General features: G+C 36.8%; 1 protein-coding gene and 1 long non-coding RNA gene across 3 annotated transcripts in view; one reads left to right on the top strand and one right to left on the bottom strand.

Moving 5' to 3' along the window:
* Positions 1–15,562, bottom strand: part of LOC141833300 (UNC93-like protein 3) — a 63,837-nt gene extending 48,275 nt beyond the window's left edge. Inside the window, exons 1-5 of one of the 2 annotated variants that reach the window (XM_074720704.1) lie at positions 15,319–15,562; positions 15,067–15,230; positions 5,815–5,878; positions 5,627–5,740; positions 5,406–5,450 (exon numbers count right to left, since the gene is read on the bottom strand). In XM_074720704.1, the coding sequence (XP_074576805.1) occupies positions 5,406–5,450; positions 5,627–5,740; positions 5,815–5,878; positions 15,067–15,230; positions 15,319–15,510 (579 nt within the window). In that variant the 5' untranslated portion in view covers positions 15,511–15,562. Of the gene's footprint in view, positions 1–2,956; positions 3,002–5,405; positions 5,451–5,626; positions 5,741–5,814; positions 5,879–15,066; positions 15,231–15,318 lie in introns of both variants that reach the window. The other variant, XM_074720705.1, reaches the window with a different exon arrangement.
* Positions 15,563–19,814: 4,252 nt separating this feature from the next.
* Positions 19,815–21,870, top strand: LOC141832922 (uncharacterized). The gene is made up of 3 exons (XR_012602176.1): positions 19,815–20,099; positions 20,762–20,822; positions 21,804–21,870. It is a non-coding gene; the product is annotated as an uncharacterized LOC141832922 (long non-coding RNA).
* The last annotated feature ends 237 nt before the right edge of the window (positions 21,871–22,107 follow it).

Genomic DNA, 22,107 nt, shown 5'->3' with positions numbered 1-22,107 from the left:
AGCAACCCGTCTTACAGTCCAATAAATAATATAAACAAGATAATGGAAAGACAGTAATTGAAAACAAACACTTATCGCCGATCTGGAAGTCCGAGCGCTGCGCACTCCTCCTGGATCTTCCCCGGTTGCAAGCGTCTGGCCTTGTTCACGTTCGGTAGCGGCTCTTGTCGGAAAGGAGGACGTATGAATTGTTTTTACAGCTGCTGGTCGAAGCCTCCTTATATACTGGTCCTGAGTCGACTCAGATGCCCATCTGGGTCGACTCCAGCCGACGTGGCAGATCAACTTTTATCGCTTCCGCCCGTTATCCTGTCTGAGTCGACTCCAGTTGCCTTCTGAGTCGACTCCAGTTGATGTGGCGTCAACTGCAATAAATCTTGACTCTACGTCAGCCTGAGTCGACTCAAAACCTTATTTGAGTCGACTCCACTGCCGAGTCGACTCAAGTCTCCGGTTGAGTCGACTCAACTCAGGTTTGACCTGAGTTGACTTTGAGTTGACTTTGCTTGCTTCACCTCTGCTTTTCCCTCTTGCTTCCAGCTCCTGGTTCCTGCAAGACAAGCATACAAGCAAGCAAACAAAACAACCTAAAGCCTTATCCTAGTGAGTCTAACTTCAGATTTCTACCGAAATCTTGGGTTAGTCTAACCCACTCCATTCTGGAGAATTCATGCCAACCAAGTCCTCCAAACTTGTTGGATTTGTGCTCGGCTCTGTCCTAGCCCCCCAGGATTTTTGCTGCGATTCGGTTCTCTCTAACCAACTCAGACTTCTGCTGCGACTCAGTCACCCAGACCAGCCCAGACTTCTGCTGCGACTCGGTCATCTAGACCAGCCCAGACTTCTGCTGCGACTCGGTCACCTAGACCAGCCCAGACTTCACCTGGTACACTTGACTCTGCCAAGACTTCCGCCTGATCCTCCAAATCAGGACTTCCCTTTGCCTAGTCTACAACTAGGACTTTCCCTTGCCCAGCTTCACTCACCAGGACTTCCCTTGCCCGATCGCCCAGATCAGGACTTCCACTGCCTAGTCTAACCGACTAGGTCTTCTTGCTCACTTCCACACATCCAAACATCAAGTCCTGTTTGGATCAACCCTTGGTCAAACTGACCAGACTTAGGTGTATTGTCAAACATCGAAACTCTAGGCAAGATCTTAGTGCATCTTGCACCAACAATATCTCCCTTTTTGATGTTTGACAATTTCTTAAGTTAATATAGGTCAGGTTTTAACTTTTTGGGAGAAATCTATATTATTAACTTAAGTCCCTTCTCCCCCTTTTCATACATCAAAAAGATTTTTTATTTTTAAGTTCATTCTCTCTTGCACCAACATTAATATATATTTATGTTTAAAATTTAAAAAATACCGAAATTATATCGGCACAGCACGATACAATACCGAAACTGTATCGTTCCGGTCCGGGACCGAAACCTCGGCACGGGTCGAGATTTTAAACCTTGACCGGCACTATGTATCAAAACATCGGCATAATACCGAAACAGTATCATTCTAATTAAAAATCGAAACTTCAGTACAACTCAAGATTTTGAACCTTGCTTATACCAATTATCCACATCAATCCCCAATTAGGGCCACACAAGTCCTTCCATTTTGTAGATAGGATAGGTATGGGACAAACATTTTACTCCTTACCTTATTTAACCCCATCCCCATGTTACAATAAGTCATCAGTCACTTTGCAAACAATGGAAAAATATATTGTATGTTGACTCATTCGACCTTTGTTGCTTCTTTCTCCACCTCAAATCATCCCTCAAAAGAAGTGAGGCAGGGATGAGAATTTGACCCCACTCCCCTATCGGTAAGCTTGAATCAACTCAAAGATATGAATTGCAAAAGAACATTTTTGAATCATTCATCCTACTTGATTTTCTAAAAACCAAATGACTTGATTAGATTACAAAAAGATTGTGTTGGTTTTATCATTCACTAACCAAAAGCAAAAAAGATGTTAAAATCGAAGATCAATGTTCGTGACCATTATAAATGCAAGGTCTCAGATTTGATGCCCCCGCAATAAAACTTATTGAAGATCAATCTTCATTACTATTGTAAATGCAAGTTTTTAGACTGAATGCTTTTACAATAAACTTGAAATTGAAGATCAATTCTTATTAGCATTGTAAGTGAAAGTTCTTGTACTTGATATCTCTGTAATAAAATTATATTTAAGACTATTTTAATTATGTACAATAATAATAAAAATTTAAAATTTATACATTTAACAGTTGTTACAAAACATTCAATAGGCATTAAACATCTCACGAGATAATATCAAAACTTGAACTCAACATTCAACATCTCAAATATAACCTAATAGTAATCAAATATTAATAAAAATATTTTTTAATTAATAAATTTTATATTTTAAAAAATACTGAAATTATTTTGGCACAGTACGATGCGGTACCAAAATGATATCGTTTTAGTCATAAACCGAAACTATAGCATGGCTCAAAATTTTAAACCTTGGTCCAAGGCATGAAACTTTTAGGAACACGTCATAAACAACGTCCATTGATATTTTCCCAATTGATGTCTTAATTGGTCAAATAGTGTTGATTGAGCCCCACCCAAATCTTAGTAGTAATCTCTTGTTTATCTGTCAAGACATTTAATAACAGTCTTGATAACTATGATAATATATATTATCATAACATGATATTGAATTATTAATACCTACAAAAAGAACTACAAACTTTGGAGATATGTTCAGCCTTATTGGTCTCAGTATACCAATCTCAGAGACCGCACAACTCGATAGCCAGTCCCATCAATAGCCACTAGTTGGCAAGATATCAAATATATATAAAAAATGCATGCACGAATGCCATATGCCAATAAGAAACATTGTTAAACAAACATGTCCAAATGAGTTGGATGGCACCAACAAATGTAAGGTAGAAGGTTTTGATATCAGTAACTCACCTCTCCACCATGCAACAGTACGAGTGAAAACAAGTTTCCAATTACCTGTATTTTATTTAGAAATATTAAAATTGAATCTCAGAAAAACAAAGGATAAAAGCTGGGAAAAAAGCACCAAATTTCTTTTGATGATAGGAGACATAGGCAAACAAATATTCCTTGAAACATTTTAAGAATGAAGGTACTCACTTTCAGTGGTGGAACCAATAAATTATCAATACCTGGTGACTAGCAAACACTCCCCAAAATTCTCCATTGAAGTTACCAATTACAGTTCCTTCATGCAGGTGGCAGTCTTCTGCATGGCTAAAAGCAGCTGATGTAAGATATGTTCCCTGACAGCATTGACTGACTGTTGGTTCCATTTCAGAATAAAGAAGAATGAGACTTAAAAGTCTACAACTGACTACCTGCCCAACCCATATAATGGATGCAGTAAAGCCTAGATACAGTGATGCTGGGACCATTGTGTACCTATTTTATGCAAAAAGGAAAGTGAGTTGATTAGCTTAGGATACTACAGTAACTAGAGATTTAACGGGTCTGTTAGTTTTTGGTAGAATATTCTCCAATGGATCAACTAAAATTGTTTACTTTTTCTGTGGTTTAAGAAACATGAGCTAAAAACAATTTTTTAAAGTTTGATTCTTGATACAAAAGTACCACTGCACATGAACATCATTACTCAATCTGAGTTAGGGGTGCAGCATGAGGCTTGTGGATCAGTGCCAAGTGTAAGTCTCTTGGCCCACATGTCATGCCCAACCAACTCTATTTTGCATGGGATCCGGCACGACAAAATGTGGACCACGCTTAGCCCAATCCACATGTCCGGTATGACCCAAGCATGGGTCCAAATACTTTAAATAATGACAAATTACCTATCTACACTAACAATAATTTAAATTTAAAAACACAAAAGGTATGATGGCCATTGAGCGTAAGATTACTCGAGTGACCAATTTACCCTTACAAATTACTTAATTTCCTTATAATTTCCCAGCCTTCAATTTCTCATCTCATCCAATTCCAACTTCCAATTCTCAGCATCCATCTTCATCCTTAGTTCCTCTACAAGTACCAAATTTTCATTTCCCTAATCTCATTGCATATCCCTCATCCAATTTCAAATTTTTACTAGCATATCTCATTCCAATATCTTCAATAGTGAAAGGTTTAATTTTTATTCTTTTGAATTTAAACATATGAAAATATTGTATTTTATTATTATTTTTTAAACAAATTATTTTCCTTCACATTCAGTAGAAAAATAGCTGGAAATGGGCCAGATCCAGCTATACTTCCCTTCTTTTGGAACTAATCCATGGAAGTTTAGTGAATTCGATTGGCATTAATTCAATAAAGATAAGAGGTCACTTTTTGAATCATTCATCCTACTTGATTTTCTAAAAACCAAATGACTTGATTAGATTACAAAAAGATTGTGTTGGTTTTATCATTCACTAACCAAAAGCAAAAAAGATGTTGAAATCAAAGATCAATGTTCGTGACCATTATAAATGCAAGGTCTCAGATTTGATGCCACATAAAAAGTATTGAAGATCAATCTTCATTACTACTATAAATGCAAGTTTTTAGACTAAATGCTTTTACAATAAACTTAAAACTGCAGATCAATTTTTATTAGCATTGTAAGTGAAAGTTCTTGTACTTGATATCTCTGCAATAAAATTATATGTAAGACAATTTAATTATGTACAATAATAATAAAAATATAAATTTTAAATTTATACATTTAAATAGGCATTGAACATCTCACAAGATAATATCAAAACTTGAACTCAACATTCAACATCTCAAATATAACCTAATAGTAATCAAATATTAATAAAAATGTTTTTTAATTAATAGATTTTATATTTTAAAAATTCAAAATTATTTTGGTACAATACGATATGATACCGAAATGATATCGTTTTAGTCATAAACCGAAACTCCGGCATGGCTCAAAATTTTAAACCTTGGTCCAAGGCATGAAACTTTTAGGAACATGTCATAAACAACATCCATTGATATTTCCCAATTGATGTCTTAATTGGTCAAATAGTGTTGATTGAACCCCACCCAAATCTTAGTAGTAATCTCTTGTTTATCTGTCAAGACATTTAATAACAGTCTTGATAACTATGATAATATATATTATCATAACATGATATTGAATTATTGATACCCACAAAAAGAACTACAAACTTTGGAGATATGTTCAGCCTTATTGGTCTCATTATACAAATCTGGAAATCTCGGAGACTGCACAACTTGGTAACCAGTCCCATCAATAGCCACTAGTTGGCAAGATATCAAATATATATAAAAAAATGCATGCACGAATGCCATATGCCAATAAGAAACATTGTTAAACAAATATGTCCAAATGAGTTGGATGGCACCAACAAATGTAAGGTAGAAGGTTTTGATATCAGCAACTCACCTTTCCACCATGCAACAGTACGAGTGAAAACAAGTTTCCAATCACCTGTATTTTATTTAGAAATATTAAAATTGAATCTCAGAAAAACAAAGGATAAAAGCTGGGAAAAAAGAACCAAATTTCTTTTGATGATAGGAGACATAGGCAAACAAATATTCCTTGAAAAATGTTAAGAATGAAGGTACTCACTTTCAGTGGTGGAACCAATAAATTATCAATACCTGGTGATTAGCAAACACTCCCCAAAATTCTCCATTGAAGTTACCAATTACAGTTCCTTCATGCAAGTGGCAATCTTCTGCATGGCTAAAAGCAGCTGATGTAAGATATGTTCCCTGACAGCATGACTGACTGTTGGTTCCATTTCAGAATAAAGAAGAATGAGACTTAAAAGTCTACAACTGACTACCTGCCCAACCCATATAATGGATGCAGTAAAGCCTAGATACAGTGATGCTGGGACCATTGTGTACCTATTTTATGCAAAAAGGAAAGTGAGTTGATTAGCTTAGGATACTATAGGAACTAGAGATTTAACGGGTCTGTTAGTTTTTGGTAGAATATTCTCCAATGGATCAACTAAAACTGTTTACTTTTTCTGTGGTTTAAGAAACATGAGCTAAAAACAAGTTTTTAAAGTTTGATTCTTGATACAAAAGTACCACCGCACATGAACATCATTACTCAATCTGAGTTAGGGGTGCAGCATGAGGCTTGCGGATCAGTGCCAAGTGTAAGCCTCTTGGCCCACATGTCATGCCCAACCAACTCTATTTTGCATGGGATCCAGCACGACAAAATGTGGACCATGCTTAGCCCAATCCACATGTCAGGTATGACCCAAGCATGGGTCCAAATACTTTAAACAATGACAAATTATCTATCTACACTAACAATAATTTAAATTTAAAAACTATAAAATAACTAAAGAAATCTTATTCCATTAAGAGATACAAGTCCCTATTTATATAGGAGTTTTATGGACCTATTCTATGAGATTTATTCTAATAAATATAACCAATACTCCCCCTCAAGTTGGAGCATAGATATTAATCATGCCCAACTTGTTACAAAGATAATCAACTCGGATCCCATTTAAAGCTTTTGTGAAGATGTCCCCCAATTGTTCTCCAGTTTTTACATATCCTGTAGTGATCAAGCCTTGTTGAATTTTCTCACGAACAAAATGACAATCAATTTCAATGTGCTTAGTCCGCTCATGGAACACGGGATTCGATGCAATGTGAATAGCAGCTTGATTATCACACCATAGTTTTGCTGGTATTGAAATTTTGAGTCCTACTTCAGTCACAGTTGATATATCCACATTATTTCACACACAGACTGTGTCATAGCTCTGTATTCTGATTCTGCACTGGATCGTGACACAACCTTTTGCTTTTTACTCTTCCATGATACTAAATTTCCTCCAACAAAGATACAATAACCTGTAGTAGATCTCCTATCCATTTTGGAACCTGCCCAATCTGCATCTGAAAAACATTCAATATGAGTGTGCCCATGATTTTTATATACAATACCTCGTCCGGGTGCGCCCTTCAAATAACACAAAATTTGTTCTAATGCTGCCCAATGATGAACCGTTGGAGATGACATATACTGACTAACAACACTAACCGAATATGCAATATCTGGACGAGTCAAGGTAAGATAATTCAACTTTCCAACCAACCTTCGATATCTCTCTGGATGTTCAAATAATTCTCCATCTGCTGTAAGATCTACGTTCTGAGTTATTGGAGTACTACAAGGTTTTGCCCCTAACTTTCCTGTCTCAGTTAATAAGTCAAGAACATATTTCCTCTGAGATAAAAATATACCATTTTTACTCCTCATTACTTCAACACCTAAGAAATACTTTAGCACCCCTAAATCTTTTGTATGAAATTGAGTGAGAATGAAAGATTTGAGAGATGAAATTCCCGTAGTATCACTACCAGTAATCACAATATCATCCACATACACAACTAACAGAATAATACCAGCTCCTGACTGCTTGTAGAACACAGAATGATCAGACTTGCTTTTCTTCATACCAAACTTTTCAACAACCTGACTAAATTTTCCAAACCAAGCACGAGGACTTTGTTTCAAACCATACAAAGTCTTTCGAAGACGACAAACTCGCCCCATCTCCCCCTGAGCAACGAAACCAGGAGGTTGCTCCATATACACCTCCTCTTGAAGATTACCATGAAGAAAAGCATTCTTGATATCAAGTTGATGTAAAGGCCAATGATGAGTAGCAGCAAGAGAAATAAATAACCGAACAGATGTCAACTTTGCAACAGGAGAAAAAGTATCAGAATAATCCACACCATATGTTTGAGCATAACCCTTAGCAACAAGACGAGCTTTTAGTCTGGCAACTGACCCATCTGGATTGACTTTAACATTAAATATCCATTTGCATCCAATAGCTTGTTTTCCTGGAGGTAGATCAACCAAGTCCCAAGTATCATTATCATCCAAGGCTTTCATTTCCTCTATCATTGCATCTCGCCAACCGTGATGAGATAAGGCCTCACGGACAGTTTTAGGAACAGAAATAGAGTCAAGTGAAGCAATAAAAGAACAGGAAGAGGACGACAAGCCATTATTAGAAACAAACGAAGAGATAGGATAAGTACACTGGCGTTTACCTTTTCGTAATGCAATAGGAAGATCATCATTCGGAATTGGATCTGATGACGAAGTAGTAGGTGCAGGACATGAATCAGTAGGTCGACGCCTAGAGTATATTTCAATAATAGGAGGTTTGACAAGAGTTGGTTCTGAGACAGGTGTAGAGGATGTAACAGAATATACCAATAAATCATCATCTTCCTTTTGAGAAGTCGGGATATGTGAGGATGAGAAATAAGGTGTGTCTTCCATGAAAGTAACATCGATTGAAACAAGATATTTATTAATACTAGGACAATAACACCTATAACCCTTTTGAAGACGAGAATAACCAAGAAAAATACATTTCAAAGATTTGGGATCTAATTTAGTAACTTGTGGACGGACATCCCGAACAAAACAAGTGCTACCAAATATCCTAGGGTTAACAGGAAACAATGACTTGTTAGGAAACAAAATTTTGTAAGGAATCTCACCATGAAGAACAGAGGATGACATACGGTTAATAAGAAAACATGCAGTAGAAACCGCGTCTGCCCAAAAAGACTTGGGAACATTCATTTGAAATAAAAGAGCTCGTGCTGTTTCAAGAAGATGTCTATTCTTACGTTCAGCCACACCATTCTGGGATGGAGTATCAACACAAGAGGTTTCATGAAGTATACCATTCTGACTCATATAAGATTGAAATAGACTGGATGTATATTCTTTGGCATTGTCACTTCGTAAAGTACGGATGGACATATTGAACTGAGTTTTGATTTCAGCACAAAAAGCAGAAAATAGAGAAAATAACTCAGAACGATTTTTCATTAAGTATAACCAAGTTACACGAGAATAATCATCCACAAAAGTGACAAAATACCTAAAACCAGGTTTAGACAGAATAGGACAAGGACCCCAAATATCAGAATGAACTAACTCAAAAGGACTAATAGCACGTTTATTTATCCTTGGACTTGAACTAAGACGGTGATGCTTTGCAAACTGACATGACTCACAATTTAATGAAGATATGCTACTATATTGTGGACAGAGTTTCTTGAGCAATAGAAGAGATGGATGTCCTAACCTACAATGAGCCTCAAAAGGAGAATTTTCACCTGAACAAACGAGAGATCTTGGGGTAGGTGAATCAAGAATGTAGAGACCTCCATTTTCATGTCCTTTACCAATAGTCTTCTTCGTCAAAAGATCCTGAACTAAACAATGATCGGGAAAGAATGAGATGCAACAGTTAAGATTGCGAGTTAATTGACTAACAGAGAGCAAATTAAAGGATAAATTAGGTAAATGTAAGACAGAAGACAAGGAAAGCAAAGGAGTGGGATTGACAGTGCCAGACCCACGAACGCAAGATGAAGACCCATCAGCTAAGGTAACAATAGGAGTGTTGGATTTGTGCGTGAAAGTAGAAAAGAGACTAGGATTACCTGTCATATGATCCGTGGCACCAGAATCAATGACCCACTTAGAGGATGAGGAAACAAGGCATGTATTGTGGTTACCTGAATCAGCAATAGTAGTGATAGAGGAAGATGAAAACTTAAGTGAATCCTGATATTGAGAGAACTTGGCAAATTCTTCTGCAGAGACAAGCACCAGTTTATCAGAGGTATCATTAGTGGATGTAATATGAGCCCGATGTTTTTGTTGATTTTTGTACTCCAAAAGACCAAATCTGAAGCTTTCTGCACTCAAATTTTGTATGACCCGGCTTGCGACAATAGTTACATATAATACCACTAGAATTTGATGTCCGAGTTTCAGAAGCTTGTGAGTCTCTTCCTTTGTTTCTATCCATCATGATAGAAGGTTTATTTTCAACCATAAAATTTTTTTCACAAGAGACATCAAATAACTCTGATCTTGCTAATGAAGGAAATCTAAAGAGACAGAAGAATTCCAAATAAGAGGATGGAAAGCCAGAAACAACCGGGAAGCCAATCTTTTGCTCACAGAAAAAAAATGATGTCAAACTCAAATGAAGCAGATCTGATTTGCGTTCAAACAAATTTGAATAGGAAGAACCTGGACAAGTGGCCAGAATCCTGTGGTGCCAACTGTACACCGGCCTGTTTGTGGTGCCAACTGGACAAGTGGCGGGAAACAAACTGCAGCAGAGAGATGGCGAAGAAGGAAACTGTTTGTGGCGATCGGTGATGACTGCCGTCAGTTACTCGCGAGCAGAGAGGCGCCGGGTCGGACGGCGGCAGGCCAAGGAGAGAAAAAGATGGCGCAGCGGAGGAGATGGTGCTAGGGTTTCGGCTGTCTCGTGAGAAGATGTCGTGGCGCTGAACCACACAGAGGGAGGCGCGAGTCCTGGTGGATTCGAAGACAAGGCGCGAAAAGGAACTCTGCCAAGCTCGCGATATTGGGGCCGAATACCAACAGTGGAAGGCGACACGGCAAGCAACGAAGGCGTCGCGCCAGAAAAAGAGAAGGAGACGGGCTCCCTGGAGGAAGCGAAGCTGATTATCTCCTCTGGACTGGCGGCGGCGGCACGCGCTGCTAAGCGATGAAAGAAGGAGAGGAAACCTTGGAAACAGAAACGGCGTGAGGAAAGAAATCGGCAACGAAGGCAGGGAGGCGAAGGAAAGGAGTAGCCCGAACCCTAACGCTCTGATACCATATTATAAAATAACTAAAGAAATCTTATTCCATTAAGAGATACAAGTCCCTATTTATATAGGAGTTTTATGGATCTATTCTATGAGATTTATTCTAATAAATATAACTAGTATACATCATTAAGTTTCAACCAAGATTAAAGATTAACATTGTGGATTTTTTTTTGAATCCATACAGGTGTTTTTTAAGTTTTTTAATTACAAATAACTCAGCCTAGTGGGCTAGCCGGACACAACAAGAAATAGCTGAGCATAGGGTAGCGTTGAGCATGGGATAGGTTGCCTTGGGCCACATCCATTATGGCTTGAATGAACAGGCAATTCTAGGACTGTCACATAGGATTATTACATTTTAAAATTTTCATTAGACTAGTTATCAAATTTGACATGAGTGGACTTTGTCTGATATGCATGTAATGTTAGGATCAATCTGTGATGTGTCGAAGAGCTAAAGGGGGTGAAGCATTTGACCTCTCTTTACTCTTACTAATGCTTACCATTGTCAATCAAATAACATTAATCGCATCAGAAATATAAACCATAAAAGTAAAATGCTAATATGCGAGATTTACGTGGTTCAAAACCCCAGTTCCTACTCTACGATCTATAACTCATGAGATGAGTCTCTTGCAAGTCCCACTAACCTTCTCCTTCCTAGAGGTGAAGAAGCCCGTTACAAGAGTCTTCTCACAATGAGGAAAAGTAGATAAAACAAGTAAAAAAAACAATAATTGAGGCTAGAATTACAACAATGAGAGCACAAGAATGTTGGAGTTAAGCACTATTCGCCAACTTTACAAGTTCTCCTTGGTCCTCTATTTATAGTCTCTAAGTTGTCTTTAAACAAACTTCACTTTTCTCGATTCAACCATTTTAGTTAATTGTTTTCGAAATCACGTCAGCCTTTTTATCTAGCAACAAATCTTTCAATTAACTTATGTTAACTTGACAGGTGTGTTGAGTCAACTATTCCAGTTGACTAAGCCACTTTATCGCATAAGTCATTGATGTTTGCAGCACTTTTCTCTACCTAATCAATTAGCTTGTTTCTAACTAGTGTCAGAGATTCAACTAATTGCCTAGTTAACTCAACTTGGTCAGACAACTACACAATCAATTCCACTTCAAATAAAAACATTTTATTCATCAGTAGACCATCCTAAGTTGAATTCCTAGTTGACTCAAGATACCAATCAACTGGGATCAACCTCTAGTAGATTGGACCATCAACTACAACCAAACTATATGTCACCCAAATCCAAATCAAGTACCAAATCCAAATAATCACCCGAATCCAAATCAAGTACCTAAATCCAAATAATGTCACTCGACTCTCACAACTCATTTAACAATTTATCTGTTGCAACTTTGCTTCACCCACAAGGGTATCACTATTCAGATCCTCAGTCCCTTAGATATAGTAAGCCCTCAGCTTGTCAACCTCTTCCAACTCCATCAAACTGCCAAGATACTCCTCATCCTACGATTCCTCAAATGTCTCATAACATCCTTCTCCAATCTCCAACAAACCTTCGAACCATTGTAACTTGATAATGCGAAGTCAAGCTCTACGAGCTTAGTGTGCACTCTACTAAGTCCCTACATGACATCATACATAAATTAGAATCACAAACAAAACTACCACATAGGGCATGATTGCACTAACATATAAAACATTACAGAAGATCAACAACTCTTAGAAGATAACACAAAATACAACAACAATCAATCTTTATCCCACTAGGTGGGGTCGGCTTCTTAAAAGATAACACAAAATAAGCTTTTAAATTGTATGTCATTATATAGTTAATATACATATGTTTGTCACAATTAGTTAGGGGTCAACTACATGGATTTTATACCTTTATTGACCTATAGAAGGCTATATCATTGCAACATTCAAATCCCTTAAATCAACTTTAATTCAATTAACTATAATTTTTGTTTGTCTCCTTGTACACCTAACACCATCAACTCTAGTTAACTTAAACTTATATAACTACAATTTTAATCATAATCTATTTAAGCAACACCTAATTGCTTAGATAGTATTACTTTTTTATTTTACTCCATAGCATTCTAATCTTCATTAGATTTACATACTATATATTTAGTTGCATAAATGCATGACACCATAAGACGCACATAATATGACTTATTGTAGTACTAAATTTTCTTTCAACCCAAAGAACAAATGTTGAAGATACAACATTGTAGATGTTTCTCTTTATTTCAATGGCACTCTTCATTGATTGAATTATGGTTATCTTCATTAATATACTTTTTATTAAATAATAGATTATATATTATAAATTTTTATAATAATTCTATATCTATCTATCATAGTTAGACTTCTTTCATGATGTTGAAGCCACGTTTTACATTTCAATCTTAGTTGTAAAGTCTATAATTCTTTCTCTCCACAATTCAAACTTATACTTCTTCTCTCCACAATTCAAATTTTAATTCTCCAATTAATTAACAAAATCGATTGCAAATAAAAATCACTAAAGCAATTTAACTTGAATGTGACATAAATTCATCTAACGTTAGTGTAAGAAAGATATAGATTATGGAATTCGAGATGACATTAATGCAAATATACAATTGTAATAATAATGACATAATAAAGAAAAGAAAAAATCATTTGGTGTACTCTAACAAGTTTACTAATAACAACGTCACACCAACATATGTAAAAAATAACAATATGTTTGTAATATTATCACAATAATTTCCTATGAATTCTATTATAAGCTTTATTTATTTTCTTTTCTAATATTCTTCATGTTAAATTGAATAAGATCTTATTGATGCAATCATGCACTAAGTGATCAAGTCGCCCATATAATTTTGAAGTGTTTGACAAAGAATTTAAGTTAGGCTTATTGTGTTGTTAGTGATGTTGTACATTAAGCATGGAGGTTACTTGACATTGACAGTGCAAATGCAATGAATAAAGTCCAAATGGTGGAAAAGGAAAGTTCAACCAGTGTTAACAAATGGATGAAGACCGAGTAGATCGAGGTTTAGCGAACATTTAGCAAAGGAAAAGTGCAATAGGTGTTGGTAAATAAGGAAGTCCAACAAGTATTAGCGGACGAGGAAAACCTGAAGGTGAGAAAGAAAATGATTACTTTTAATAGGCTGAGGTTGACTAGATAACTAGCGCACATAAAGTCTTAGCACGTTAAGGATCGAATACCTCAACACGAGAAACCCCAAAGGTAAGGTCTTTTAATATGTGAATTATGAGAGACTATAAGCAAGTTGTATTTTGATCATTGGGTAGATATTTTACAAGGCGATGACCAAGGTTTAAATATCGAGTCGTGCCTAAGTTTCGGTCCCGGATCGGAACGATACAGTTTCGGTACCGTATCGTACCATACCGGTATAGTTTCGATATTTTTAAAATATAAAATATATTAATTAAAATAAAAAATTTAATCTAAATATTTAAAATTAAAAAATATAATTTTTTGATAATTTTATAGATTTTAATAAAGTCTATTTAAATTATCTCAAACTATAGCTAGGAATTGATTATTAAAATCTAATTAAACCCTAAGTTTTAAAAATCAAAAAAATATAAATCACGGCCACAGCGCACGACCGAGTACACGTGGTCGACGTGCGGAGGCGTCGCCAGGCCTGGGCGGCAAAGTCGGCCCCGAGTGGTGCCTCCGACAACGTCACCAGGCTCAGGCGGCATCACCGGGCTCAGGCGGCATCACCGGGCTCAGGCGGCGCCTCCGGAGGCGTCGCCGAGGCCGCACAACGCCTCCGGAGGCGTCCCCCGATTGGAATTCCTGTGTTGGTGTTGTGCCAGTGCCAGTGCCAGTGCATCGTCAGAACGAAAATTTTCGCCCGTATCGCCAGATACAGCTCGAAATTTCAATCCTTGGCGATGACTTGACCAAGAAACAAGTGCTTTAAGTCGAAGTCGTTAACTCAATCTACAATTGGCCTCATATAGTTAACTAATATGATTAATTGACTAGGAAGTCAACTAAAGGCAAATTGCTCGCAACCAGAAAGTTTTAATCCCAAGTTAAGTCGAACAAACCTAAGTCAGTCAATTAATGACAGATTAGCCAACTAAGGCTCTGTTACTAAACAAAATGCTTCTTTGTAGCGAAGTCTACTAGATGGTTGACATATGTATTTTTAAAGAATATGTAATTTTTAAAATATGTATTTTTAAAGAATAAAATAGATGAAGCGTGAGGAATAGTTATTTATGAATAGCATGAACCAAGAAGCACAGGTAAATTTCTTTACATCTTGAAAATGTTGCCTAGAATGAAGAAAAGACTCTAAAACCTGATAAAAATGGAACAAAATAGTAAAATAATAGCATGTAACTTGAACAAAATGCAAACCATGAAGGTTTCAAGTTGGAGGCTATGAATAGAAAGTAGCCAGTGGTGCCTAGAACAAGCACGAACTTTGACCCCAAGACCCGGACGACCGGAGAAGCGACCACAGAGAAAAAAGTGAATGAGAGATAGAGAATCCCCAATGAGGTCGTCCCCAAATCTTCCTCCTAACCAATTGAATCCAAAACCGTTGAAGAAAATCACAGGACAGGGGGACAACTGAAACGATTGGGAAGCGGAAAAAAGGATGATTACCGTGTTAACGGTGCTCTGCAAATTCTGGGCGGCCCCGTAGGCGGAGAAGACGAACAAGAAGGCCAAACTCAAGATGTGAACGTCCCTGGCGTGATTCCGGGGTGGGTGCACTTGGCAAGATGAAGAACACGAGCCGATCTCCTCCTCCAGCAAAGGAACCGCAGGCCCATCCCGGTCGCCCTCGACGGCCATCTCAGCAGAAGAAACTGGAATTGATTCGGATGCCGGCGAGGCAGCTTTTAACTTATAGCGAAGTAGTGCGAGATTCCGAATGGGATCTCCGCGGAAGACGCCACGAGGAGAGGAAGGGTTGGCAAATCAATTCCTAGTTCGGGTCCAACGAGCTGAGCCCATAAAACTGGAATTGAACCGTCCGATGTGGTTCCATCCACGCCGCACCTACCGGATTTGATGCTTTCCTTCTCCACTCTAGCTATTTTTTAGCTTTTTTACACACTATAAAATAATAAAAATAAAATCGCCGGCATAGCATGACACCAAATTAAAATAGTGGATTTCACTGACATGTAATGAGATACTACATGCAATTATGATGTGTCATACTACAATTTCATGCTATCATTTCATGGTAATTATCATTTCTCAAAAATATTATATCTAGAGACTCAAGTTTGAAAATAAAATTATATTTGTAATGAAACCTCTCCACTTTACCTCTATCTATCTATCTTTAGAAGAATCAAAATCGTTCTATTTAATTTTACTTCAATAAAAAATAAAATCTACCGTCCCAATGGCTCCACGTGGTTGATCATACAACCATCTGTGATGAGGTAAATCGAGAAACTACAGTTGACCACTACAGAGGAGGACATTATATTGATTTCACTGAAATTTGACTTTTATTCACTTCAATAAATCTGTTTCATAATAACCAACTCAACCATACCTCGAGAACAACTTTACTTATTTTATATAAGCATGAGATAGAGATAGATTTTGTTTATTTTAGTCATGTTTGTATCACTCGGTGAGTATCTAAGTTTCATATTGAAATCTCAATTATACTCTTCAGGTGCTCTTCTACATCAAACTGATATGTAAATATAAGCACATCTTCAATGCATCACCTTTCCTCCACACCAAGTAATTGAATAAGTTATTTTAATGTGTGACAAAAAAAATTAAAATTAAAACTCAATAGGTATATTCCAGGAGCAATAAAAAAGCCCAATAGGAAAAAAGACCAAATGGGTTAAATAGATCAAACATTTAGTGAAGTAGAAAAAAAAATCCAATGGTCAAGTGGACCAAACATTTAGTATAACAAGAGAAAAGAACCAATGGATCAAGTGGTCTGGACACTTGAGTAGATGAAGTAAAATTTTGATTGGTTGATGACAATTAGATACTAGGTAAATAAGAAGTTATAATAGGTCAAGAACAATTAGATATCACGTTGGTAAGAAGTCTCGATAGATTAAGAACAATCATAAACCAAACACAAGTAAAAAGTTCAAGAGAGGACCCTCTTAACATAGAAAATTATGAGAAACTAATTTTTTATTTTGGATATGAGAGTAATTTTCTTGCAACTTAGGCATATGACTTGATTAAAAATCAGTAGGTGTTTTGAAATCAAAGTCAACAAACAATTAATTAAGGTTAATTTTAACTAAATTATAAATAGTTATTCCACTAAATTTGGCTAATTAAGTTATAATCTTAGTTGATTAAATTGCTTCCTATTATGAATTTATTTATGATTATTATATTTATTTTAAAAATTTTAAATTTATATATTAAAATTTAGACAATTAATAAATTGGTCGACTAGATTGTAGTACGTAGTTGACAAACTAAATATAATCAATAAAAATTTCAAAAACAAAAAAAAACTCAAAATTATCTTGAATTTATCAACCAAATGAAAGGAAATAGTCAATCATATTTGCTTAGTCAATAGAATTTTTAAAAAATAGATAATTTGATAAACTCAAAGTTAGTTGACCAAAATGTAAGATAGAACTTGATGCTAGAGGGGGATGAATAGCGTTACAAATTTTAGAGTTTTAAAGAATGAATATTTCTAAATAATATGAACAAAGTAATACAACAGGAAAAAAAGTAATTAAAGCAGGTATATAGCTAACTTAGTTAAGCATGCAAGATAAATTATAAGGACGATCAACATAAATAAATTGATTCTTATTATGATTTTTCTTTCTAGAAAGATTCTAGAGGTAAAGAAATCTTAAAAAGAATCTAAAAATAAAACACACAAAAATACAATAATGTACAACAATAATATAATGATAATGTTACACTCGAGTTGCCGTATTTGGAAGATAAAGCGTGATGTTGCAGCACATAGCTGAAGTAGCATCCGAAGAGCACCAAGTGTGAGCCCGAGCACGTTGAGAATGTTTGAAAATGAGATTGTTGAAAAGCTCTCCCTCATGGCTCCTTTTATAAGTATTCTTCAGATGTTGACGTGACACCTCTGAGTCGCTCGAACTATTACCGTCACTTCAAAGTCTACTGATATGGTTGCGCTTATCTAGTAATAAATGAATTCTATGATTTTGGTCAACTCGACTCCCCCCCAATTGCTTAGAACTAGGTTAACTTCCTTCTTTGACCTGACTTTCCTGTATCACAACATCCCATTTGTACCAGTCTCCTAGAATCATATATAGTCGCCTGCTCCTCGCTCCAGTCACTTGGTGACCTCTGTTGGTGTAAGGAGTACTAGGTCTAATCCTAGAGTTTCGATGTTTGACAATATACCTAGGTCTGGTCTGTTTGACCAAGAGTTGATCCAAACAGGACTTAATGTTTGGATGTGAGTGAAGTCTAGTCAAGTAAAGATTAACCAGAAGACTAGCGAGAAGTCCTAGTCGGTTAGACAGGGTAAAGAAAAGTTCTAGTTGGAAGCTAGGCAGGAAAAGTCCTAGTTGGAGGCTAGGTAGAGGAAGTCTTGATCTGGAGGATTGGACAAGGGAGTCCTAGTTGAAGGCTCGGAGAAAAGTCCTGATCTGGAGGATTAGGTAGGGAAGTCTTAACTGGAGGTTAGGCAAGGGGAAATCCAACCTGGATATTTGGCAGGTGAGAAGTCTACCTATAGAAGTAACTAGTCCTAATTGAAGGTTAGATAAGGAAAAGTCCAAATTGGATATTTGGCAGGTGAGAAGTCTACCTATAGAAGTGACTAGTCCCAACGAGGAGTTAGGCACGGGTAAGCTAGTAGGTTAGACCTATAAGGTAAGACTTAGGTAAGCCTAGTAGGTCAGACGGACTACATGTAGGCTTAGGGTACTTGCTGTTTGTATGCTTATCTTGCAGGAACTAGGAGTTGGAAGCAAAACGAAGAAAGCATAAAAGGAATACATAGAAGCAGTTGAACCAAGTCCGGGGTCAACTCAGGTCAACCCCGAGTTCATTGGATCAGAGCGCCCAGATGTTATTGCAGGCGCTTGAACGGCGCCCGGACGACGCCCCTTGGAAGGTCTAGCGTCCGAATCAAGAAGAATCAACCCAGATAGAGTCTGAAGAGATCGAATCGGATATTATCCAAGCGCCTGGATAAGAATCCAGGCACCCGAAAGATTTTATATAATGAGGCTGAACGTGCACCACAAGGAGATCATCTCTCTATGTCATTCTTCATCCTACGGTGCTACTAAATGCGAACGACATCTTGCTCTTGCAACTGGAGAAGTTACAGGAGAAGTGCGCTACGCTTAGGACTTCTAGATCGGCCCGACGAGAGTTTGTTTATTTTTAAGTCTTACTTTTTGTACTTTTATTTGTTATTATTTTGGACTGTAAGATGAATTTTTTTTCCTCCAAACAAAGGTTCGGAACGGAAACCACTAGTGGACGGATGTCTCTCGTACATAGGCCTCGGATGTACTAATCCTGGACATAAACTTGCATCGCTAATGGTTGTTTTAGCAACAAAAATTTATTTTTGTTACTAAATTAACGACCAAAATATAAATTCCATCGCTTGTTAGATCCGAGAATATTTTCTTTACTTATTTATTGAGTTATTTTATTTTAATTTTTAGTGGATCAGTTTTGAACCCAATTAAAACAACTTGGTTTGGTTTATAATGGAAGAGAGTTGTGGTAAAATAGAATAGATTAGAAATTTCATCTTGAGAAGACGAAACAAACAAAACTAATTTGGGTCAAATCGGAGTTCATTTAATTAGTAAACCAAATAAACTAATTAATTATAATAAATCTTAAATTTTGAACCGATTTAACCCAAATCCAAATCCCAATTACTCCTCAAAATAACCGCACCGCTGTTTTCTCTTTTGCGCCCGCGCGACCCGTGCCCGCGCCCGCGTCTCGCGCAACGTCGAATCCGACGGACGTCGTCACCCGCGCCCTCGTCCACCGACAAAAAACTCAGGTAGGGAGAGCTATAAGAGGGTCGCCAATGCGAGCATCCCTAACCACCGCCTCTCTTCTCTTCTTCTTCCTCCTCACTACCGCCGCGAATCAGTATCGTCGCCGCTCTGCCCTTCTTTGTCGTCGCCTACCGCCAGAGCCAGCGCCTCCTGCCCCGATCGCCACTGCACAGCCACCGCTGCTCTGCCCCTCCTCTGCCCGACGCAGCTGCCGCCGCGTGGAGACGTTGCGCAACGTCCACCGCCCAGTCGGCGACGATTGTTGCCACCCAGATCACCGCCGGCCACGATTCGACGCCACCCTGCTTCTCGTGTGAAGAAGACGCGCCGTCGCCGGCCAGAAGAAGCCGACGCCGAACCTCTACCGCCGGCCGCCAACGAGTTTCACAGTAAATAGTAAGGGTTTATTAATTGATTAATTAGATTAAGATTAGTTAATTAATTAAGGTTGATTAAATAAATGATATAAGATTAATTAAGATAATTAATCTAGTTTAATTAGATTATTAATCCGTTTAATTAATAAATGACATTTGATTAATTAAGATAATTAATCTAGTTTAATTAGATTATTAATCTGTTTAATTACATATTAATCAGTTTAATAATTAGTTAATTAGTTAATAATTAGTAATTGATTATTAAAGGTGATTAATGATTATTGATTAGGATTAGTTAATTGATGTAGTGATAAGTATAGATTTATTAATTGTTTAATTTAGTTTATTAATTAATTGAATTAATGTAGTTAAGTAATTAATTTACAGATTTAATTATTAATTAGTTTGGTTAAGTAATTAATAGGTGATTAAGATGTAATTAAAGATAGATTAATTACATAAGTTAATTTGATTAGTTGTTGAATTAATTTAATTGGGTAAGTAGTGCTAAATCTTTGGATCGGTTAGGTTGGCTTGTGTTGATCATAGTTGATCCGGTTTAGGCTAACTTGGGTTAATTGAAATTCAATTGGGTTAAATTAACCTTAGAGTCGACTAGGATTTTCTTTAATGAAAAATTTATAAAATATTATATTTAAAGGATGCTTTATTTTGCAGGAACTTAACTTGTTAATCTAGTTGTATTTGAGGGTTCTTAGTGCGACGATCCGTCAATCAAGTGGGTAATTTTTGTACTTGGTCAATACATGATGTTTTCTTTCCCAATACATGCTATATTTCCTTGGTAGTTGATTTGATACTTCATCGTAATTTTGTTCTTTGTTATCTGGATACCTTTGTTATATTCTTGTTTCTTCTTTGCTTGTCCTTAATTCGGTTGACCTTATTATTATTTGTATGAACCTTTGGTTATCTAGCAATTAAGACCTATTGTATATGCATTTTTGATATTGGTTATTGTTACTTGATCATAACATCATGATGATTGTTATCTAGCAATTAAGACCTATTGTTGCCACCAGACTACTTTGTTGTAGGGCTGGATTGATGGCAGTGTGATGTCGGACACCCCCAACGTCATATAAACGTGACTCGGACGAGTGTGACAGTTGCATCATGCATGTGCTTGCATTACGTGCATTATATAGGTAGCTATACAAGGCTATCTATTATTTTGTCACTAGACTACTTTGTTGTAGGGCTGGAATCATGGTAGTGTGATGTCGGACACTCCCAGCGTCATATATACGTGACTAGAACGAGTGTGACAGTTGCATTCATGCATATGATTGCATTGTGTGCATTATATAGGTAATAGACCGTATATAGATATTACATTTGGATATATTCTTTTCTGCAAAAAGGTGGATCCGCCACCTTAGCGGCCCCACACGGTCGGCCCCACGACCATCTGTGAGGAGGTAAATCGAGAAAGTGCAGTTGGTTACGATGCAGGAGGGTAGAAAGTACATTTGGATATATTCTTGATTGAACCTTGGTTGATGCAATTGTGTGTCATTATCATTCATAGCATGCATATGAGTTATGATAGTTTATTCATTATTAGTGTTGATCACTAACTAATTTCTGTTATTCACTTGTTTATTTTGTATCTTATTAACTATGCACTGTCTATCTTGATTATCCACTGAGTATTTTGTACTCACCACCCAAATCCTGGGATTTTCTGTCTTTCCAGGTAGTATATAGAAGATTACTGCTGATGCTAGAGGAGATCTGCCGATCATGTCATCTCACAGCTGGAGAAGTGTTTAGATGATGTGTTTGGTACCCTTGTATATGGATTTGTTGTACTTCCGCTTATGTGGTTTCTGATTTTGTAGACTTGTAGAGTGTAGTATGTTCTGAGGTGTTTCGTATAATTGTTGTCGCTTTTGGTGGTGATACATCTTTGATATGTTCTCGTGGTAAGCTATTCTACTTGCATGTGTTAGATTGGTTTGTGGTCGTGTCGCCTTTAGTTAGATAATTTAGTATTTTCT

Source organism: Curcuma longa, chromosome 8 (assembly GCF_044706935.1).
Source record: "Curcuma longa cultivar G26 ecotype Majalengka, Jawa Barat chromosome 8, ITB_CL_G26_1.1, whole genome shotgun sequence".
Taxonomy (NCBI): domain Eukaryota; kingdom Viridiplantae; phylum Streptophyta; class Magnoliopsida; order Zingiberales; family Zingiberaceae; genus Curcuma; species Curcuma longa.
The sequence above is the reverse complement of the archived record's forward strand: the minus strand, read 5'-3'. Positions and strand labels throughout refer to the sequence as shown.